The sequence below is a fragment of the Galeopterus variegatus genome, unplaced genomic scaffold, assembly GCF_000696425.1.
Source record: "Galeopterus variegatus unplaced genomic scaffold, G_variegatus-3.0.2 Scaffold8621, whole genome shotgun sequence".
Taxonomy (NCBI): Eukaryota; Metazoa; Chordata; class Mammalia; order Dermoptera; family Cynocephalidae; genus Galeopterus; species Galeopterus variegatus.
The window spans coordinates 55486-79365 of record NW_007734732.1 but is presented as its reverse complement, the minus strand read 5'-3'; the positions used below and the strand labels follow the sequence as shown (position 1 = coordinate 79365).

Genomic DNA, 23880 nt, shown 5'->3' with positions numbered 1-23880 from the left:
AGCTCAGGTAGCTCAGGTATCGCCTGTCTAGAAGCAGGGGATGAAGGACATGACCTTTCATGGTCATGTATGTCTTTCTGTCCCAAAGGACCTTGGCCCACTGCCAGTGTACTTAATAGGGTTCAATTATGTTTGTAGAATGAAGAGATGGTCTCTACCATTTATATATTCATGTGGGCACCATTATTGGGTACCTTCTATCACCAGGCAGTGTGCTGAGTCCTAGGGCCTCAGTGCTGACCCTGATGGGCACTTTCCTACTGGAGATATAAAAATAAATAGGCTGGCCAGCCCGGTGGCGCACTGCTACAGTGCACCGCTTGAGAGCACGGTGGTGCTCCCACCGAGGGTTCGGATCCCACATACAGACCGGTTCCCGCTCACTGGCTGAGCGAGGGGTGGGTGCGGCACCGAGGGTTGCGATCCCGTTGCCGGTCCCGGTCCGGTACGGGCGTGACACTGAGGGTTGCGGTCCATTGCCGGACACGAAAAAAGACAAAAAAAGGAAAATAAAATAAAATAAAAATAAATAGGCAGTTAGCTGGGCTGTCACTGTGATGATACTAAGAATGTCTGTGAGTTTTGCTTTATTCAAAGAGAATTCAGTTTCTGAAGGGTTGCATTAACTTAGGTAAATAGTTTGAACTCTCTGGGCCTCCATTTCTCATCCATAAAAAGGCCTAATGATCATGTCATTGTGTTGTCCTGGGGACAGAGTGAGGTGAGGCCGGGCAAGCTTCAAGCTCGGTGCCCGGCAGATGCGGGGTCCCCAATCCCCGGCTGCCTCGCTGCCCTTCTGACGGGCTGCTCCTGCACCTGCTCATGCTGGCGCAGCTTCCTCTTTTCTTCCTTTCAAGTTCATTGAAATGCCGCCCCACCTGCTCATCCTTGAGACCCTGGGAATCTCATGGTGCTTTGCTTTTCATAACTTCATCTTGTGTAAGAACTCTGAGAGCATCTTGCCTTGTTCCCTGGAGTCCGGCCCAGGTTTCTGACAGGTGGCTGTCAGTCCTTGGAGGACAGAAGGGCCCCTGTTCTGAAGGCCCTGGGAGGATTGTGGGATTCTAGGATCTCTCCATAGGAAAAGCCCAGAGAACTCTGTAGGGGGCCGGGGGAGGAGCGAGAAGAGGGCGGGAGAGAGAGGCCGTGCATGTGTCTGGGGGTAGGATATAGTACAGAAGAATTCAGTTCGGGCCCAGCCCCTCCCGTGCATGACATTTGGACTGAGAAGTGAAGAGTGAGTAGGAGTTGCTGAGGCAGAAGAGGGGTGCTCATCACTGTGTTCCCACAGAGCCCCCGTGAGTACACTTCATCGGTCCAGTTTTCCTTTTATCCTCCTGCTCCCTCATTTCATTAGCTTGTTCAGTCACTTGCATTTATGGAGCACGAGTGATGTGCTGGCACTGTCCCTGATGTTGGGCATCCAATGGCAACAAACAGGCAGACGGGTGCTGGGGCCATAGAGTTCATGTCCTCGTTGACTTTGTATGTACCTTTGCTTTGTTTCCTCTTCCATGTTCTCAGGTTCAGTTGGGGCAGGCAGCATGGTTTTGAGAAAGGGCATAAGGTAGAAGAAGCAGAGGGAAGGGAAAGGAGATTAGACCTTCACCAAGGGCCTAATGCGTGCCGGGTACTTTGTCCAGGTATCATGGACACTCCGCCCCTGGTCCTCCCAATCGCTTTGTTGGACAGGTATTAGCTTGTCCATTTTACAGATGGCAAGGCTGAGTTTCAGAAGTTAAGGATCTTGCCCTAGGTCTCACAGATAGGAAGTGTTGCATCCAGGATGCACACCCAGCTCCACACCACTGTGCTACAGGGGCACTTTCCACCTGTGGGTTAATCCCCAGTCCACCTCTGACTAGCTGTTGGTTCTTAATTCATTTCACACCTCTGGGGTTCTATCCACCATGTCTGCTTGGCTCACCTTCAGTGGACGAAGAGATTCTCTCCATCCCTCTGGATAGGACAGTCAGGTGGTGCTGGCTTCAGCAGCTCCAGGCGCAACCTGCCTTCCACAGGGTGCTTAGGGTCCACCCGACCTCCTTTGTCCTAGCAGATGGCTCTCAGCATCTCACCAGCACACTGTTCTTGTTAAATCTTAAGGCTGATGGTACTCGAGTAAGTAATTCTACCTGAGGCTGTCAGCCACTCTGACCATGCCTGACATCAGAGGCAACTCTACTGTAGGTTTGAAGGAATTTAACCAGACAACTGAGGTTATCTTGAACCCTCTTTTCTCTCTTTGTCCTCCAGGCTCCAGTCTTATTCCCTCCGTGGAGCTTCTCATGTTGTTACAGTTTTTCTTTCCCCAGTAAAACTCCTCCAAGGCAGGGACTAGGTCTTATGCAATTTCCCATCACCAGGGTCCAGCAGAGTCTAGCTTGAGAGACCGTTAATAAATAGGCATCGAGAGGACAAATGGAGGAATGGATGGCAGTAACATACCATTGGGCCAGTCTTTCCTTCAGTCAACATGTTTATTAGGTGCTGCCGACTATGTGCCAATCAGTGTGTGAGACTTTATAGATACAAGGCAAAGAAGGCAGCACATCCTGCCATCATGGAGTTTATCAGGGAGTTTATAGTCTAGTGGGACCTGTATAGATGCTTATTAAGATAAATCAGGACCCAAACCCTTTCCCCTAAATTATCTAGTTGGCTTAATTGATACATTGAATATTGTTGAGTTACATCCATTGCAATGAACTTTTGTCCTTAAAAGAAACATTAAAGGGTTCATTGGTGTGAGATTCAGAAGATTTCAAGGATCTTGAGAATTCTTTTCCTCCCAGCAAAGACAGACTTTTTGTCTCCTACATCAGAGCAAAATAATCTCTTTGTTAATAGATTGGAGAGGTGAGATTTTAAAAAAAATCACTGTAGGTATTAAGTCGAGTCTTTTGTTATTTTCATCAAAATTTTCCCTTGAAATTGTAATGCTGGCTGAGTAGCTAAATCAGATGTTAATGATCTTCCACCCAATAATTTCACAAAGAGTAAATAACTGTCTTTGCTTAAGGTCTGTTGAGTGGTGTGAGTTATAGATGTACTATGGTCTCACGTTCTCCAAGAGTTCTAGCAATCCTTCGTTCTTTTTTGAAAATGAAATCTCTTAATAATTTCAAATATTAGTGAATATAATTTGTCATGAAAAAGAAAACAGAATGAGCATCTTAGGATGAATTGAGAAACTATGAAATTGAAGCTACAAATTGAGAAACTAGTCACATTAATGGGTTTGGGGGCGCATGGAGATTAAAGTAGGTCCCAACACAATGAACTTCTTTCTGAGGAATCAATCCAGGAGACAACCTGTGTGATGGGTCACTTGGTGCTTAGCTGTCTGGCCATCTCACTTGAGAGCTTCAGGCTTTATGCAAAGAGAGAGATAGGAAAGGCGTCTACGCTGCCTCATCTCACTGAGTCTTCAAGTTTGTCAATTTAAGCAGCTAACATCTACTGAGAGCCTCAGGGGCTGTAAAGCTATAAAAGCCTGAGAACCTGGCCCTAGGATTCTAAGTGAATAAGCACTTATATAACTAAAGAGCTGCAGACTGCAAAAGTGGATCTTGTGAAAGCTTCTCTTTCAAAATGGGGCTTTCCAGAAGGGAGGCCATGCACAACCGTGGCTGCTGCAGCTGGAGATATTAGGTGAGTGATCACTCCGTGCCAAGCACTGCTAAGCATCTTATAATTTCTCATTAACTAATCCTCACAACAACTTTGTGAGTTGAGTGCAACTAGCCGTATTGTACAGATGAGGAAACTGAGGCCCCAAGAGGTGAGCTCACATTGGACTAAGCTGTAGAGCTGAGCACAGTCTGCCTCAAAAGCCCCTGGTCTTCAACAACACATGGTACTTCCTGCTGCTGAATGGATTATTTAGTCCCCAAATCATCTGCATAATGTAATTTTCAGGTTGCTATTGTTTTAGATAAAATCACCCCAAACTTATCAAGTGATTCTTTCTCTAGTGTAGTAGTGACAAACTGATGGTCTAATTTTAAATTCAGGCTTAGAGGTCCATTTAAATGAGAGACTATTGGTGCTGGAAGGCAGGACTTGAGTGAGGTCTCCAACCAGCAGGCCACATACCCAGACCTGCCGGCTCACAGATGAGATTCCTTTGGTCTGCCCTGTATTAATTTTTTAACAGTTGTTGACATTTAAAAATGGAAACATTTCTCATAAATATCAGGATTTCCCTCTTCTGTCAGAGGATGGAAACTGATAGTAACTCAGAGCCTACATTTCCACGTGGCAGTCCCTACCACTCCGAGTGGTCGTCCAACACTGAGGCCAGGTGCTTATTATTGCTACTTATTATCACAGAGGAGCCATTGATTTTTTTCAGGAAGTGAAGTATTTCTTGGATCTGACTACCTACCAACTGTGGCATAAAAGACCAAGAGGATTTTCTGTTGCAAGAAGGTTGACCCTAATATCCAACTGCTTCACTTGTGTTCACTATCTTCCCCGTCCCCATGGGCTTCATGCAGTGACCCCTGTGGTTCAGCCTCCATTTCATAGAGAAAACTGAAGCCCAGAGTGATGCCAGGTGCATCTTGTGAACAGGGCCACCTTCCTGTGCCTGCCTGGTAACACTGGAAAGGAATCACTGATTCTTCTCTCAGGCCACCCAAATGAATGTGATGCTTTGTGATGCTTTGCTTATCTTCTCTCATTGACTACAGCCGAGTGAGCATTTCACATGCCAGAAACAAGGTGGGAAACCATGATCTTTTTCCTAGTTTAGAGCATCTTTGCTTTTCACAGCCAGATCAACATATAGATATTTATAATCAGCTGCTTCCAGCCAAGAAACCTGCTACAGGCTCTGCAAGCAAGGGGCTCTTCCCACAGATCACTGTTCTTTCTTTTTGTCAATAGTGAAGGGGTGTAGGGGTGTGTGTGTATGTGGGGGGGTTGGTGTGGGTGTGTGTGTGTTTAGACTCTGGAGCTCAAATGAACAAGTTTGCTACCCAAACAGGTAGACTGTCAGCCTCCTCTCACACTGGCTTGGGAGTTTTCTACTCATATTTTCATAATTGATAACGTTAGTGAGATATGAATGCATTCACCCTATCTTATAATCCACATCTTCCAAAATGTTCAATGACCTGTCTATGCCTCTGAATGCTTATTTCTCAGTTTTGTTTCTTTTTTTGTTTTTGAACTACAGTGACTTGGTGTTTTATTAGCATCAACAGCATAATAGTCAACAAATATTTGATTGCCAACTCAGTGCTAAGCATTGTCCTGAGCCCTGTGGAAACAGAGACCTAGAGAAGCAGCCTGGCAGAGTGGAGAGTGCTGATTTTGGAGTTAGAACTGGATTATATCTCTTGTTCCACCACCCACTGGGTTTGTGACCTTGGGCTAGCAGTTAGCTCCTCAAGGACTCACTCATTTCCATCTGTAAAATGGAGACGCTTGCTTAATACAGACATCATTCTGCTGTCATCTCAAGTGAGATAAATTGAACAGCACGGTATCCGCTATACTGTAAGCAGTTGATAAATGTTAGCTGCTATGGAAATAAAATCACAATTGTGCTCTCAAGAAACTTAGTCTTTTATATGTGTTTCTCCATTTTTAAAATTTATTTTTATTGAAGCATAATTGATTATACATATTTTGGGGGTACAGCGTTGACTACTATCACCTGTGTACAACATGTGTTGATCAAATCAATATCATTAGCATATTCATTATTACAAATTGTAATTATACTTTATGCCCTTTACCCAATCTCTCCCCACCCCCGTCCCTCCCCCATCCACCTCTAATAACCATAGATTTGTTCTTTCCTTCTGAAAGATCAATGTATTATTGTACATAATAATACATTGAGGTCTGTCTTTCCTTTCCTTCCTTCCTTTATTCCTTACTAGCACCTACTTACAAGTGAGGACATGGGGTATTTCTCTTTCTGTGTCTGTCTTATTTCACTTAACATAATTTTCTCTAAGCTCATCCATGCTGCTGCAAATGGCAGAATTTCATCCTTTTTTTTATCACTGAGTAGCATTCCATTGTGTATATATATATATCACGATTTCCTTATCCAGTTGTCTGTCAATGGACTTTTAGCTGGAAGCTAGAACTGTGTTTAAAGGGAGGGACAGACATTCACTTAGAACAAACATCATCTAACTTGTTCTACACTAGAATAAAAAAGTTTTACAGCCCCCTGTGTCTCAGATGCACGTCTTCTTTCAGAAGAGAATTGGATATTGTATGTACAGTGTTGGAAAGCACGTCTTTGACAACCTTCCTATTTTCTTTTTCTCTCAATTGAGTTGGAATCTGAGCCTTGATGGTTTAGAGTCCTAGGATCTCAGAGCTGGATGGTTTGGGGAGACTGCATCCTAGTCCAAAGCCCCTTATCTCACAGAAGGAGGTGGCAGAAAACTATGGAATCATATTATTTCAGTATGGCCTGGTAGAATCTCATTCTTACTCAGATAGTAATTGGAAAAGCAGGACTGCAAAGGATCAGCGCTTCCCAGAACTCATACGCGCCTCCCGGGCCAGAAGGAATTGCCGCAGAATTCCTTTGTCAAAGGACATTACTTTGGCTCAATAACTGTATAAATGTCATTGAGAAAGTGACAAGCATAAGGTTTAGTGTGAAATTGGAGCCTCATCATGTCACCTAGAAAAGTAAGGACTTTACACAGTGATGCTTTTACAGGTATTGTTCGAAGCCCCATAGTGTGTGTTGAAGAAGACTGCCAGCTGCCACAGGATCTAGGCTGTTACACGCAACCTTTACAATTGCCTTTGAATCCTTTCTCCTTTTCAAAGAAGCAGAGGCTTCAACATTCTGAAGGGGCTGCTGTGTGGATCGTGCCTCTCATTGTGTGGGCGAGGATGCATTTTACCTGCTCTCCAAAGAATGAATCAAAGCCCCAGTGCCAAAGCTGGCTACATTACAGTTCCTGGGGCAAAGGAGATCAGGTGGAGGCCGAGGAGCTGTCCCCCAGCCACCTGCCCGAGGTCTTGATGTGTAGGGTTTCGGCAGCCCCCTCCCACCTCCGTCCCCTGCATGTGCCTGGAGGTGTGGGTGGTATTGGTCGCTTGAGCTGATGACTCCAGTAAAGTCCATTATTCCAGAGCTTGGGATGGGGCCAATACCAACTGGAACCAAATGTCCAGCCTCCCTGTCCTACTCTGATACCTTGTGGGAGAATGTGAATGAATAGAAGAAACAGAGCAAAGTGGGTGAGTGTGGGAATTAAGAAGCCATCGCGCTTACCTGGATGGTGGCCAAGTGGAGCCACTTTGGAACACTGTGTAAATCACTTAATTCCCTCTTGTCATTGCAAACAACCTAGAGCAGGGCTGGGCAGTGCCGTTTCCCATGTATTCTTGCCTTAAGCAGAATTCTCAGTATACACTGGCACTGCTTTGCTATTTATTTGAGGGCTAATCATTATTCAGAAATGTTTTAGTGCACATATCACTCACATTTACATGTCCTTACTTTTGCTTCATTTTAATACCCAGGATAAACCTGGTTTAATATTATGTTTAAAAAAGGAAAAAAACCCCACTGCAACTTTGTTTCATTTGGTTGCTGTAAAAGTTGTACTTTGGTATAAGCTTGTGCGCATAACTGAGACCCATTTTAAGAAGACGTGTTCTTATTAGAGCTAATTTGGAAAAGGAGCAGGTTACTCAGTTACGTAGGATAGCCATGATTATCTTGAACCTGCAACGTGGGGTCCTGCTTTTCCCATTTAACATTGTGTCCTCAGCAGTGTCCATATTGCTACATGATCACAATAGTTTTCACAAATGCATCACACTCCACTGAGTGGAAATGTCACAGTTTGCCTATCTATGCCTCTGCACTGATCACTTTGTCTTTCCATAATTGTAAATAACTTTGAGCAGAACATCTAGACTCTCCCCTGTTCTTGTGTTATTTCCTACAAATGGACTCTTAGAGTTCTTTTATAAAGCTGATGAATGTGATTTAGGCCAGAGCTTTTCAGATGGCAGCATGCACACAGATCACTAGTGGAAACTGTGAAAAGCAGATTCTAATTCAGTAGGTCTAGGGGAGCCCAAGAGTCAGCATTTATAACAAACCTCCACGTGATGCTCAGGCTGCACCTCAGGCTTTGGGCAGTCTCTTAAGGTTGTAGGTGTACTAGAATTTAGAGTATTTATAAGATATTTATAAGACCCATTTTACCAAGTCACTGTGTGGGCTGATTACCTGTGAGATCTGCCCCCTCAGGAGTATTTTCTAATCAAGAGGAAAGTTTCAATTAGGCTGGTGTCTGCCTTCAACAAAAGCCTCTAAGCTCAACCTTGGCTGCCATTAGAATCACCTGGAGAGGTCAAACACATGCACACACATGCACACACATGCACACACACACACACATATGGGTGTGCACATACACAAGGGCCCATTCCAGACCACTATACACAGAATGTCTGGCAGTGGGACAGACTGGCTATCTGTATTTTTTAAAGCTTCCCAGGTATTAAAGATGACTCCATGTGTAGCCAGGGTTGAGGATTACTTTTCTAAGCCCATGGAAGACCTACCTTAAATCTCACTGTGTTCCAACTGTGTTTTAAACCTGATTGGATAAAAAGCTTGGGGCTTAAACATGCTATACCCAACCTCCATGCTTTGACAATGGATTTAAACAAAGCACCACTGTGAGTTGTCTTTGCAGTTCTAAAAAACAATAAACATTATTTCTAAGAGAAAACAAGGTATTTGTCATCACTGGACTCTCTATAAAACCCACTCCTCCGTAGCATTTGCTGGTCCCACCTAAGTGAACACCATGGCTCACTCCGTCTCCCAAGCCAAACATCTGGGACTCTCTCCCCCATACTTTCCCTCACCCTTCCAATCTAAGCAGTTCTGTCTTTTGTTCTATACGCACTTTTTTCTTATAGAATGTAACACGTTACATTAAAATGATCTATTAACATATCCATGTCCTTCAACTAGACTGTGAACCCCTTGGCACCAGAGATAGTATCTGACACATCTTGCATCTTTTTATTCCCTACACCTGGCTCAGTGCTTGTCTAGCAACAGCACATACCCATTAAATCATTGTTGAATGAATGGATGAATGAAATAGCATAGGCATTGATCCTTTGCAAGCCTGAAGATCATTCTCCTGTTGGAAGTTTAATGCCAGCGTAGTTCTAGCAGGAGCACAGATTGCTTAGATGGTGCCTGGTGCCAACATGGCCTTGCCCCTTGGGGGTGTGCAAGATGGCAGACTGAGTCCCTGCCACTCACCACCTGCTGGAGTAACGCCTGCTGTTTCTCTTTGGCAGTTGCCTTTTCGGGCCTCGGCTTCACGACCTTCTACTTGGCGGGCAAGCTGCACTGCTTCACTGAGAGTGGGCGGGGGAAGAGCTGGCGGCTCTGTGCTGCCATCTTGCCCTTGTACTGTGCCATGATGATCGCCCTGTCCCGCATGTGCGACTACAAGCATCACTGGCAAGGTGAGTCCTGCCTAGAGCCTCTCCAGTCTTCACAGCCGTCTGCCTCTCCCCTCCAGGGACAGGTGTAGAAATGCACTGCTTCGGGGAGGACCGATGCCTATTGTCAGAAACCAGAGTAGCCTGAAATGACAGAGCGGTACAGTGTTGAAGCAAATATGCCTGTTCAAGGGAGTTTTACCTTCATGCTGCCCTTGCTGGGGAAAGAATTGGCACTCAAGGAGACCTTGCTCGAGTCCTTCAGTTTAGAGTCGCCACTGGCCTCACATCCAAATGTGGTTCCCCTGCTGGATCACTTGCCTTTGTCCTCAGACTTGGTGCCAAGTGGTTTTGGCTCCTTTCACATATCAAATCCAGCCTGTAAGGACCTATTTCTCACTGCGGACGCTCTTCCAAACGGTGCGTCCAGCCCAGGGATCAACTCCAGCAGCATTCTGAGCAGCAGCTGCAAGACTGGGGCGAGGCTTACCTACATGTGTCAGTCCTGGGATACTTGTTAAAAATCAAAATAACACAAAGCAAGTGAGGGGCTTTTTCCTGGAATATAACTAAACCATGCCATGTTGCTCTGCAAATAAACTACAGCTCACAATCTGCCTGAAAGATACCACCTGTCACAGCAAACAGGGAGCAGGGGTGTGGCCTCTGGGGGCAGCAGGGTCCAGAGCAGAGCTCCCCAAAGGGCAATCGCCAGATCACCTTGATCATCCGCCCTAACCTAGCAGTTGGACTCTTGGGGTGGGTCTGGAGTGGTGGCCAGGAATCCTCATGATTGACAAGCAAGCCTATCATGTCTGATGAGTCTGAGAACCATTGTATATGTCAAGTTAAAACAAACCAAAATCAATGTGCCTAAATCCAGCTTCCCTGGATGAATGGCCCTCCATGATCGGTCTGTGACCCAAACCCCCTCTTCCTTTCCTGTTGTCCTGCTGCCACCTGGCCGCGTTCCTCTCCTCCCTCTTTTCTATCTTTGCCAGCTGCCTTGTGGGACCCCCCTCCTCTCACCTCTCCCGGGGGTTTGTTCCAGTGGTAGGGAGGAGCAGATGAGGCCAGAGGTAAGGGGGCTCCTAGCTGAGGGCCTCTTCTCCCCCATCTGGAGGCCTCGTGCTCCTGCCAGTGCCAACCCAGCTTCTCCTGCCCCTCCTCTGGCACTAGCTCCACCCTCCTGGAGCTGGTGCCCTGCGTGCCATGTGCCTCCAGCAGCAACTTGAGCTGGAAGGTGAAGGTTGTGGGGAGGAGATGTTGAGGCATGGGCTGGACAGGTGGATGCGGCAAGCATCAACTGCTGGCCAAGGTCTGAGGCCCTCCTGGTTGTGGGGTAGGGGGTCAGTAGAGGGCCACAGGGCTGGAACCTGAGCTCTCCCCTGCTCTGTTTTTGTCAATGACTTGGATGACATTCCGGATAATATGAAGCTATGTCATGAAAGCAAAGGAGGGAGAGAGCCACTGAGCCACCAGTGACAAGGACGAGCCCATTGCATTTTTGGAACTAGGCACGTTTTCCCACAGAATCTTGTTGCCCACATGATTAGGGCATTTCCTCATGAAGGATATTATGAGTCAAATGGCCTTTTTTGGACCACTTCTCATTTATCCCTTGTGAACCGCAGTTTCTTCTTTGAGCACAGGAGTAATAATCCTCAAATATTTCACAGAGCTGTTTCATAGATTGAATGAAATAAGGGATATGAACTTCTTTGTAAATGAAAACATGCTACACAAATGCAAATTGATATCACTGCTGCTTAGCACGTTATTTCTTCGAATGGTCGTGTTTTGCTTTCCAAACAACTGACTCAGAGGCAGACATACTTTTGGATCACTATCTATTTGTAAGCCATGAATGCTGGCTTTTTTCTTTTATTCACCACTTTGGATTTGGGGAATGATTAAGGGTTTCAGAACTGAATAGAGTTTTCCTTTATCTTGGGAGGCAGTGAGAGCCTTTGTGTAGTGAACTCACACTGAAAACCTGAGACATGAGTTGGCTTCTCCTAAGCGCTCTCTGGCCCTCACCTGCTTGGTACTCGTCACCTAGCGGTGGCCGTGTAGTGTGGCCACAGTGAGAGAATGCAGAAGCACAGCTCTTGGCTTTAGGGAACGGTGGGCTCCTGATGCGGCTGGTGCACCCAAAGCCTGCAGCAACTGGGGCATCAAAACCACCTTATTCAACAGGCACACAAAGGAACTTTGGACAGTAAAGGGAGAATATTAATGCTGTGTGGGCTGGTAGAAAGCAAAACAAGAGAATTTATGTTCAATGACTTTTAGGGCCATATTAGGAGGCAAACTAAAACTATGTCGTGATAGACTTGTGTAGCCAAAACTGAAGATGCATCTTTTGGTACAGGTCATTGATATGGCCCAAGCACCAGTTTAGCTCTGTGGTTATCTGCTCAGTTTGTACCCCAGAGTTAGCCAGGAGAGGAATATGCCTGTCCTTGGACATTTAGTGGGCTCTGAGTCAGGCTTATTTTACCTGAATTCCCCTTCATGAGTCTCTCTGTCACTGTCTACGCCCAACTGGAGGAGTAGATTGTACCTCCCAGAGGACATTTAGCTATGTCTGGAGACATCTTTTTGGATGTCAAAATCTTGTGTGGGGGTATGCTACTGGCATCTAATGGGTAGAGGACTAGAGGCTAGGGATGGGGCTAAACATCCCTCAAAGCACAAAATAGTCCCCCCTCCACCTAGCAAATAGTTATCCAGCCCCAAATGTCAATACTGCCAAGGCTGAGAAACTCATCTACATCGTACCCCAGCTCCATCCTTCTTTTTCTTGTTACATGTCAAGAAACAGCAATGTTCAGGGAGTGGAAAATTTTATTCATTCAACACTCAGTAAGTAAGGGAGGAATCAAGGAGACCTCAAAGGTTTCCAGCTTGGAAAAGGGATGGACGGTGGGACCTTTGCCTGCTGTGTAGATGGATGTTTGAGGCAGGATTCCTGATTGAGATAAATCACTTGTTTTTGTTTGGTTGACTGAGCTGCCCAGTGACCGTGCACAGAGGCCATTATCATGATGAGAATTCATATGGAGCCCACGGACATCAGCAAAAACCAAGTCCCTCTCATTATAGGCTCTAGTTAACAACATTAATATTCTGAGATTTTATGACTCCATTTCAATTTTGATTTAAGTATCTGTGCCTAATGTGGAAATACACCCCATTACTTGATTACCTATTCCCATCCCATAAATAGCCCGTAAACTCAAATGGCTGCTCTGCCCATTATCATAGCTGATTTTTGTTATTGACACCTCTCTAGTCTTTTCTGCCTCCCCAGCCCACTCCAAATGCACAAGTCTATTGTTTTACTAAATGAGAAAAATATAGGGGATCAGGCCATGGCACATGAAAAATTTCGCTGAACTTCCCCAGAAATAAAACCAGAGGATCAATACTACATTCCTATGTGGCAGATGTTACCCATGTCTTTGTGACATGGTGGCTTTCAGGTCAACTAGAGGCTGAGGAATTTCACAGATGGTGCTAACCACAAAGCTCAGTGACTCACAAAGAGACTCACCTTTATGATTAACCATGTGTTTTTGAGCCCGAAAACCTGTAGAATCCCCATGTTGGAGAAAACAAATGCAGAGAAATAAGAGCCTGTCATTAGACCAGCTCTGCCTGTACTCGCACTCTTGTGTGGTTAAGGCTTCCAGCTAGTGGGGAGTTGTAGCTGGGAGTGGCATGCGTGTGCTGTTTGCTCTATTACTGCCCATCACCTGCCTCCTCCCCAACCCTCTGCCCATCAAATCTCTGCATCTGGATCCAGGCTGTCCTCATGTGAGTTCAGTTTTGGGGGGAACTTTTTATTTTTATTTTTTTTTTAATTTTTATTTTGTCAATATACAATGTATATGATTTTTATGACCCATCACCGACACCTCCTGCCCTCCTCCCTCTCTCCCCTCCCCCCCAAGAATGTCCTTTCCGTTTACTTGTTGTAACAACTTCAAAAAAAGTATAGTTGTTATATCTTCTTCCCCGCCCCCCCCCCCGGTTTTTTTTTTATGTGTGTGTTTGTGGGTGAATTAATTTGATTGTTTTTTTTAGCTCCCTCCGATGAGTGAGAACATGTGGTATTTCTTTTTCTCTGCCTGACTCGTTTCACTCAATATTATTCTCTCAAGGTCCATCCATGTTGTTGCAAATTTTAACCAACACTGGTTTCTCTAATCATAGATTATTTTAAGTAGCTGCAGGTGCCTGTGTGGTGTTGTGTTATCAGAAAGATTGTCTCCTTCTGGATGTAATCCAGAGAAACGTGTCTCAAGGAAGAAACAGTCATTTGTTCCTGCCCAGGCTGAGGTCACAGATGTCTTTCTGTGACTGGGCCAAAGTTTTCAAGACGACTGCCTTTGCCTTTGCCGTGCTTCCCTGACTGGGCCACGAAGGGTCTGTGATTTGAAATAAACTTACATATTTTGTTTTACCCAAGGCTGGTGAGTTTTGGGTAGGAACAATAATATAGTTCCAAGGGCTCCTTTTCAAATCACTTCATTTAGAAAATCTAGAGATTGCTTCTGAGGGAGGCCTGATTAACAGGGCGTGTCCCTCAGCCATAATAATCTTCAGATTATCAACCCTGCACATATGGGTGTTTTGGGGACTGGACACTGTACTGGACTGTTGCATGTGCCACAAAAGACTTCTGGCCTCAGAACAGCCAGGCAGAAGCTGTTCCCTCTGGAGAGACCTTTTCATCAAAGCCTGATGGCGTCCTGCGGTGCCCAGCTCTCTCCTGAGTTCCCTTTCCCCTCCCCTCCCTTCCCCTCTGTCTCTGTCTCTGTCTGTTTCTCTCTCTCTCACACACACACAGGGAACACACATGGCTGAGGGACACACACTGTTAATCAGGCCTCCCTTGAAAGCAATCTCTAGACTTTTCTAAATGAAGTGATTTGAAAAGGAGCTCTTGGAACTATATTATTGTTCCCACCAAAAACTCACCAGCCTTGGGTAGAACAAAAACACTGAGATTCTCCCTCTGACATCCTTGGTCCCACATGAACTGATGTCACCTCCTTTTCCCTCCACAGTTGGCTGCCTGTATGGCTGCCAAGCTCTGCTCTGTCTGGGAACCTCTGGGCCTTGACTGCCCCTATGAGTCCACCCACCTCTGCATCAGTGCATACGGCATCCCCTCGGGAGGGAACAAGCTGTCTGCAGCCCCCAGGTTGCCTCTCCCTGCAATCAGAACCCACTAGGTGGGGAGCTTTGGGCCTCAAGAGAGGCTTTCCCAGTTAGGACTTCTGTCCCCTCTCTGCCTCCGTGTCAGCTCTGAGCTGTCCTGGTGCTGAGTTCCCAGGGGAGGTGGATGCTCATTGCTCCCAAGGATCATGATAACCTTACTTCATTTTCCCAAGGGAATCCTGCTCCTCTCAGCTTTCGTGGTTTTCTGTGGTTTCTCTCTTTTGAAATATTTCCAGAATCCAACTTCCACTCCTGACCCCGGTACAATGTTCATCACTCTTTTCCTGGATTAGTGCGAAAGCCCCCTAGCCAGTCTTCCTCCCTAACCCTTTGCCCCCCACACTGCAGCCAGAGTGGACCTTTAGAACCAGGAGTTAGCACGTGTCCCTCCTGCTGAGATCCTCTGGTGACTCCCCATCCCATTCCACATCAAAGTCACGTCCTGCAGTGGCCTGCAGGACCTGGTCCTCAGGGCGTCTTTGATGTTATTTCAAGCTACTTGCCCCCCTCCTTCATGGTACCCCAAGCCTTGGTGTTCTTGCTGTTCCTGAACAGGCCAGGCCCATCCCACCTCAGGGCCTTTGCACTGGCTCTTCCTGGTGCCTGGAATGCTCTTCTCTCAGATGTGCGCGTGGCTTGTTCCCTTCCCCTCCCCCCAATCTTGGCTCAAGTGTCACCTTCTCAGTCTTGTGATGATCACCCCATTTAAATTGCAGCCCAAATCCCACCCTCTGTGTCCTTTTCCCCTTGCTCAATTAACCTTCCAGCAAAATAATTAATTAATTATGTACTTATTATTGTCTAGTGGATAGGTCCACTAGAACAGGATTTAGCAAACTTTGCCAAGGGTCAGATAGTAAATATCTCAGACTTTATGTGGCCGTACGATTTCTGTTGCGGCAACTCAGTTTGGCTGTAGTACATGAAAGTAGCTGTAGATAAAATGTAAGTGAATAGGCTCACATAGTTTAATGACCCATGCACTAAAGTGTAATCTCCAAGTGGGCAAGGATGTTTGTCTCTTTTGTTGGCATGGCACATAGTAATTCCTTGTGTGAATTTCCCAGGGCTGCCATAACAAAGTACCATAAAATGGATGGCATAGAACAATAGAAACGTTATTATCTCACAGTTCTGGAGGCTGGAAGTCTGAAATCCAGGTGTGGGCAAGGCTGCCCTTAACTCTGAAATCTGGAGGGGAAGGATTCTTCCCTGCCTCTTCCAGCTTCTTGTAGTCCCAGATGTTCCTTGGCAGCATAATTCTTCCACCTTTCCATGGGGTTCTCCCTGTGTTTATTCACACCATCTTCCCCCTATATGTGTTTGTTTCTGTGTCCAAATTTCCCCTTTTTATATGGACACCAGTCATATTGGATCAGGGCCCACCCTAACCACCTTATTTTTAACTTGATTACTTCTGTATAGACCCTATTTCCAAATAAGGTCATATTCTGAGATACTGGGGGTTAGGACTTCAGCATATCTTTTGAAAGGACAAAATACCAACTCATAACAGTGCTCAATACATATGTGCCAAATGAATGAATGATTTTGACTAAATCGTGTTTCTTTCTTACTATAGGTTGAGTATCCCTAATCTGAAAATCCCAAATCCAAAATGCTCCAAAACCAAAACTTTTTGAGCACCCATATGACACTCAAAGGAAATGCTCATTGGGGTATTTCAGATTCTGGATGCTGAGCTGGTGAGTATGCTGCAAATATTCCAAAATCTGAATGATTCAAAAGCCAAAGCACTTCTGGTACCAAGCATTTCAGATAAGGGATACTCAACCTGTAGTATCATTTTTTCTTTATACTGGTTTTACTATAATTAACTTTTTTCCCTGCAAGTTTTTTTCCTTTAAAAATAAACAAAAAAATCATACTTTAAACATTCATTCATTCATTCATTCTCTTGTGTCTGTGTGCCAGGCATGTTCTCTGCTGGAGGCACAGTATTGAGTAAGACGGACACACTGCCACCCTTCTAGCTCCCAGTGTGCCACGTGGATTGTGCATCCACCGTGTTACACAAGTTCTTTTACAGTACCTCAAAGTCACAAAAACAGGACACTTCACTAGTAGTAGAATTACTGAAATTATAAACAACAAATACAGCGACAACAACAAAAAATCACATGGAGAAGTTGAGTTTGCCAGAGCTGGTTTTTGTCTTAGTATCTTGGGTCACAGAGCCCAAGGCATGTAAGGTCCCAAGTCAAGCCATCTCAGTGATGTTGGGCGTTGCCGTGGTGACAGCAAGGGATGTGTTCCTCCCAGTGATGTGACAGTGCATCTTCAGAGGCCTCTTTGCTTGTTTGTTCCACAGCAGGTGAGCCCAGCCCAGGACCTTGATATGCTAAAACCTGTGAGTTCCTTTCCTGTCCTTTGACCTGATGAGAAGTGGGTGTTGTGGCAATTTTATAGATAAGGATTTTAACACAGGTTACCTTATTTGAAGTCACTCTTCCACTACCATTGGATCCCATCTGATACTGATTTTCTTTCTTTTTTAAGAACAGCTTTATTTAATATTCTCAGCCCTAAAATTCTCCCTTTTAAAGTATACATTTTAATGGTTTTTATATATTCAGAATTGTGCCACCATCACCACTAATTCCAGAACATTTTCCTCACCTCAGAAGAAACCCATTCCTATTAGGAGTCACTCCTCATCCCCCCACCCCCAGGTCCTGGCAACTACTAATCTGCTTTCTGTCTCTATGGGTTTGCCTACTCTGGGCGCTGCGTGTAAATAGAACTATACAATACGTGGCCTTTTCTGGCTGGTGGTGTTGATTCTTTAGAGCATCTTGTAGATGTTGTTCAGCTCATCTCAGCTTACCAAACATTTACTGAATTAAAATCTCTGCTGAGCTCTGGGGAAATGCATTTGAAAGAGGCAGTCCGAGTCTGAGACAATACCGTGTAGTAGGGGAGACAGGCTTGGAGATGGGGTACAATACTGAGGGGTAGGTGTGGGGCTGCAGGGTGCACAGATGGTAGCTCAGAGAGGGTTTACGACCCCTGGTCCATTCTAAGGGCTCAATAGAACCACAAAGGGATGTGGAGAACATTTTTCTCAGGCCCATACCAGATGACTGGTCAACTTATGTCTTACAGTCTTACAAAGACACCACCTCTCTGTTAAGAAATGGGCCTTCCTTCAGTTTCTCAAATTTGCCAAACCCCTTCCTTCCTTGATGACTTCCTGCATCTTCTTCCCTCTGCCTGGAAAACTGCAGCTGCCATAGTGGCCTCTACCTCCCCATGACCCTTGGTTAATGTTTGCTCATCATTCAGGTCTTAGCTTGTGTGTCCTCAGCGAAGCCCTCTGCTTCAGACTAGCCCGGGTATCTCTGCTGGGCAAACTCACAGGCTCTGCATTCTCCCTCACGGTGCTTATCACAGCTGTGACTCAGATAAGGCTGTCATTATTTAACATCTATCTTGTCACTTAGGACTGTAAACCCTGGGATGGCAGAGACTTGTCTGTTTTGTTCAGCATCATGCCCTAGGACCAGCCATGATGCCTGACACCAATCCACATGCAGTACATGTGTGTCAAATGAATGACAGCATTAAGTAAGGAGCAGCAGTATTTTATATTCCAGGGACACTGGGATTCATTTATTTCCATTTTGGGACTTCCAGTTGTGAAGTCAACCCCAAGTAGTTTTTTCCCCAATAAGGCCTACTTGTCCCCTGCCATCTTTTCAGTCAACAGGATGTGAGTGTGACTTTGTCACAACAGCCATAGCCCATATGAGGCAAATGATGACAAGCTTCTTCGTAAGTAAGTTATTGTTTTGATCTTGCTGACCACCTTTGTAATAAACAAAGCCCTGAATGACTAAGGTGGCTTGGAGAGACCTCTCATGGCCTTTGTTACTTCTGATAACTCCCACAGCACCTGTGATACCACTTTTTACTCCCATGAAGTGTGAAAACTGCATGGGCAGGAGTCGTTGTTTCCTTGTGCACTGCTCTGTCTGTAAGCCTGGGAAACGTGTACTTGGAATGGTAGGATGTCTTTTGGGCAATGATCCAATGATCATTGAAAGAATCCAACGATCTAATGAAATGCCGTGTTACAGAAAACAGAATGTGGAAGAGTGTTATTTGCAGGTTTTGCTCTTTGGTCTGTTCCATAGTCAATGGCTCCAGTGCAGGGGTTGCGGATCATTTTAGATGCTAATAAAAAGAACACCCCGTGGAGCTGTTCCCTGGAGTTAGAGGAAAAACACAACAATAACACAACTCTAAGACCTTAAGCTAGAAAAAGCCCTGGCATACTTTATGAGCTGGTGGCCATAGGCTACATGAAGAGATTCTTCATTTGAGCAATGTCCTTTAATCATGTTAATTATGTCTTGTGGCGCTACTCAAAAATTCATGGCACAGATTGCTTTATAATGTCTTGGGTGACAAATGTTTCCTAAGTTCATTAGAAGTTTATTTAAAATGCTATGAAAATATGGCCATGCTGAAGAACTTAGAAGTCTAGAGTGCTAAGGTGCTATGTGAGGAGAAGGGTGGGGAAGGATCAGCAAGCCCCCCCAGTTCTGAAGTGGGATGTGAGGGGGACGGTTTAAGAATACCTATTTTTTTAGGTCTTGTTTTGACATGCTATATGACATCATCTTTAGAAATACCATACTATTAAATTATCGTCACAACTCAGTGAGGTAGATACTGAGATCTCCATTTGAGAGATAGGGAAACTGAGGCTCAGAGAGGTGAATTGAATTGCCCTGGTAGGGGTTCCCCTGCTAAGAATTCCTCAGCATGGAAGATTCTTGGGTGGGGGGTGAGTGTAGGTGCTGGCTCCTGGTGCCTCTACGTGGCCAATAGTTCCTTCTTGGGAAGGGGTGAGGATGGGTGAGCCAACTGAAGCCCACAGCCTCCTAGTGTCACCACTGTCCCTCTCACCATCCTGCCCTCCCCTCCTGCCTTGATTGCTGCTGACAAGTGTTGAACAAAGTCACTAGTAAGTATTTCTCACCTTCTGCCACATGGCTGCCATGCAGTCACACTGAGTCCACCACTTATTTAGAGCTGAGCTCTTCCGGGGAGGAAGCAGTGACGATTGTTTATTCTCTCTCTTTCACCACTTAGAATGACTTTTGTTTCTAAGTGATGTTTTATCCGATCCAAGGATATGACCCATTTTCTAAACAAACCTTGGCAGAGTTTCCAAATAATCTCAATGCGTGGCCTCAGTAGGCTGACCCAGCGGATCAAATTCCCAGAACACTTAACACCGGAAGGCCTCTGAGCCACCATGCACTTGTTCAAAGCTCTTATGTTACTGATGAGGTAACAGCGGACCAGAGAGGGAAAGGCCTTGCCCAAGGATACACAGGAATGCAACTGACTCTAACCCCTGAGTTACTGTGCATGCATTTCCCTCAATAGACTTAATTCAGCTGTGAGCAAGGTGTCAGGCGAGCTGACAAGACAGACACAATCCCTGTCCTCATGGAGTTTACAGTCCAGTGCTAAACATTTAAAAATTGCAGTTCATTAGTATTCAACACTCTGATTGCACAGGGAATGAAGGGGAGCTATTGAAGTTTGTACCTAGGAGACTTGGTCTAGTCTGGAGGTCAGGTGAGGTTTCGTTGCACAATGATGTGGAGTCAAGCTCTGAAATAGGAACAGAAATTGAATAGGAAAGGGGGTGAGGAGAAGGGATTCCCAGGAGTCCAGAATCAGAGCAGCACGTGTGGAGCCATGACAGAGGAAGAAGCAGGTGTATTTGAGGAACAGAAAGGAAGACCATGGCTTTGGTAGAACGAGTGAGGGGGAAATGACTGGGAAGGTTGGCAGGGGCTTGGGTGGTCCTCTCAGAGCAATGGGAGGGATTCCACCGAGCAGGAGAATGGCTTCATCTACTTGCACTTGAAGGAACTTCACTAACCTCTGTGTCCAGAGCAGACACTTGATGTTTACGCTACCATCACAGAAACGTCTAAAAGAGATTTTCTTTTATTGATGCTTCTTTGTCTGTTTTGCTATTGTAGATCAATACAATTGCATGCACCAAATTACTAAATTTATTTAAAAGAATTTAAAGCTATTCATTACATAACTTTTTGTGTTTTACTATTAGCCTAGTAGAACTCCTGAAGGTAGAAGTCATTCTATGAAAGATAATGAAATACAAAAATATTGTCCTTGTCCTCAAAAATTATTCTGATTGATCTATTTAGAGCCAGTATACCTATTATGGGATCCCCCAAAGACTGCTAAGTGTGGTGCACAGATCTAAACACTGAGCAGTTTGCCTTCTTGAAAGATACATTTCCTTGACAGCCACACAAAATTTCACCTAAAGGCAACACAGGGGAATTCGCTTGTGATTTAAACTGAAGTTTCTACACACTGCATAGAGACAGAGTAGTTTCCCAGCACTGGGAGGTTGAGCACTGATCACTAAGGAAAACCATTGCCTCTTGCCCGAACCCAGGTGCACACACCCTTCAGCCCACAGGCCGGCTGCATTCTGAAGGCTGGGACTGCAGAGAGTCACGTGGTTGTCAAGCCTGGAATGAACCTGTCAGGCAGGGTCAAGCACATACTGTGGACCAGTGCAGGCTACAGTATCATGGTTCAAGCCCAGTTCTTCTGGGGAAAATGGGGCTGATGCTACCTGCCTATAGAAGTTTGTGCTATTTAACAAGGTAAAGGGACACAAAAATCAACTAGATTGTATATTGATAAAAGAAAAGAAAAAAAAATATTTCCATCAATGGAAAAAATAAATAAATGTGCAAGTGGGAGCCACCAGGGTATAGCAGCAACCTTAAGAAGAGTTCCAAATTTCTTTTGTTAGGGGAGGTTCTCCATTGAGCTAGGATCTTTTTGGCAAGAATAATTCATAGACACAGTTTAAAGCAGGCGTGCGTACACACTAAGCGAGGGCTGTTGGGTGAGCTGCTTTCATGAGGTCTCTGTTGGGCTGCTCCTTGGTGGGGGGCCTGTCTTGCCCACAGGTGAACCCTCCTGCCTTGTCCGTCCACCCTTACCTCCCCAACTGGGTGAGATCTGCAGCTCATTGGAGGGAGGGAGCCCCTCCCACTGGAGTTATGTGAAGTTTGCCGATTCTGGCGTATTGTAAAATGTTGTATTCACTTTGTGACTCAGAAGGTTCATTTCATCCCTGGGAAGCCATTTACTGTGAGGCAAAGACCAGCACACCCACTGGGTTTTTGTGGCACACTAGTAATGTCACAGGACTCCAGTGGAAACTTGCTAAAGAGAAAGAAATTACAGCTCCTGACGGTATTTAGATCCTATAGAGATGGCTTGCATTCTTCTTCCAGAACTTAGAATTGATTGTAAACATCGGGGATACAAATCTGAGTTCATGTATTGCTCAGGTGTGAGTTAAAGAAATAAGGGAAGAGAGAATCAAGTAGTCATTTTTTGATGTTTAAGTGCTAAAAATGATGACAGTTTACAGAGGCCACCAAGATCTGTACCTCCGGGTGATTTGTCTTTCCTATAGTCTCTCAGGGGGGTCCTAAAAGCAAGCCAGTGCCTGGAGCAGGTGGGAAAAATGCTCTCTGGAAAACACAACTGGCTACCTTTGAATGAAGAGTAACACGTTTCTTCCACTTTGCTCTTTCTTGCCTAGATTCCTTTGTTGGTGGAGTCATTGGCCTCATTTTTGCATACATTTGCTACAGACAGCACTACCCTCCTCTGGCCAACACAGCTTGTCATAAACCGTACGTCAGTCTCCGAGTCCCAACCTCGCTGAAGAAAGAGGAGAGGCCCACAGCCGATAGCACACCCAGCTCGCCTCTGGAGGGGATCACCGAGGGTCCCGTATGACTAGTGTCCTGGGAGAATGGACGCTGAGCCCCAGGCACACTCTTCCACCCTGACATCATAACACAATAGAAAAGGTTTTCTGTAGTGTGTTTCTCATCAGTTGTTTCTCCAAGTTATCCTTCTGCTTCATTTCGCTGGTGGCGTTCCTGCTACTTTAGATGTCTACTTACGACATTTTCCAATTTGCAAGGGAAAGGCACCAGGAACGATCTCTGAGGGACGTGGGGGAGGACACTGCCAGGGTGGTCTGGGGTAGCTCGGCTGATTCCTCTATCTGGAATGTTTGCTGTAACAGCCACCTTCCTATGTTTTCATGGTTGTGAAACATAATAAAACCTCCCACCTGGAAGGCTTGGTGTTGCCGCCAACCAATGCACCTGAGGTCATTTGGTGATGCAGTGGGCTTCACTGCTGAGGCCAAAGCCAGCTCTGTAGGTCATTCCAGGTGCTGAGCTTGGAAGCAAGGGCTCAGATGCTTTCTGAGCCATCGCTTCTCATACCATATGTCTCTGAAATGCATTTGAAACTCAGAGCTGCGGCCTTAGCATTTGTAGGGCTTTCTGAATCGTTGAATCTAGAAACAAATGCATAGATCTCCAGCAAATACAATGAAATTAAAGATGCATGAGAGCATGTGTGGGGAAGGAGGTCACTGCAGTTGTCTGAAGGTCGTGGGTACAATGTCCTTCCAATCTTCCAGTCTAGGTTTGTGAACCAGTTCTGTAGCTCAACCCATTGCAGAGAATTCAATAGTACCCCTGTTTTGGGGGGAGGATGGCCTTACTTGGTGCCTCTGTAGGAATTGGTGTGACTAATCTTATAGACCAGGAAATCAGTGCCTTGAGCCCATCTCAAGGGAACGGCTGGGTGGCCACTAGAGGTAAGAAGCATCTTCAGAGTAAGAGTTTTTCCCCTGTAGGGTCTGAGTTTTGTAGAGCTCTGCTCTAAGAGTTCTTCAAGTGGTGGCATGTTTCTGTTTCTGTCTAGCAAGCAGGAAGTGTTTCAGCATGATAGGGCTCTGGTAGAAGGGACAAGAACAGAAACGAGAATGTGCCACATCTCTAGCTCAGCTCTTTGCATTGTTGAATGCAGCCAGTCAGTATTAACCTTCTTCGGTCTGTGTATAGAGCATGCTGCTCCTTGGCCATCTGTTAAAGCAGTGAGCATTCCCTTCACTCAGTTCTGATCAGATGCACTATGTGGTTCTCCAGGTTCCTGAGCTTGGATGCTGTGAGGTGATGCACCTTTGATGTCCAAAGACTGTCACTTTCCAGCAGTTAGTGTAACAGACTGCATTTCAGACGACTCAGGCTGTTGTCAGTTGAGCGG

At 45.5% G+C, this 23880-nt stretch overlaps 1 protein-coding gene across 1 annotated transcript; it reads left to right on the top strand.

Moving 5' to 3' along the window:
- The first annotated feature begins 9325 nt into the window (after positions 1-9325).
- Positions 9326-22919, top strand: PPAPDC1A (phosphatidic acid phosphatase type 2 domain containing 1A). The gene is made up of 2 exons (XM_008593018.1): positions 9326-9498; positions 22352-22919. Exons 1-2 carry the CDS (start codon positions 9450-9452, stop codon positions 22549-22551), a joined length of 249 nt encoding a protein of 82 aa, XP_008591240.1. The 5' UTR covers positions 9326-9449; the 3' UTR covers positions 22552-22919.
- The last annotated feature ends 961 nt before the right edge of the window (positions 22920-23880 follow it).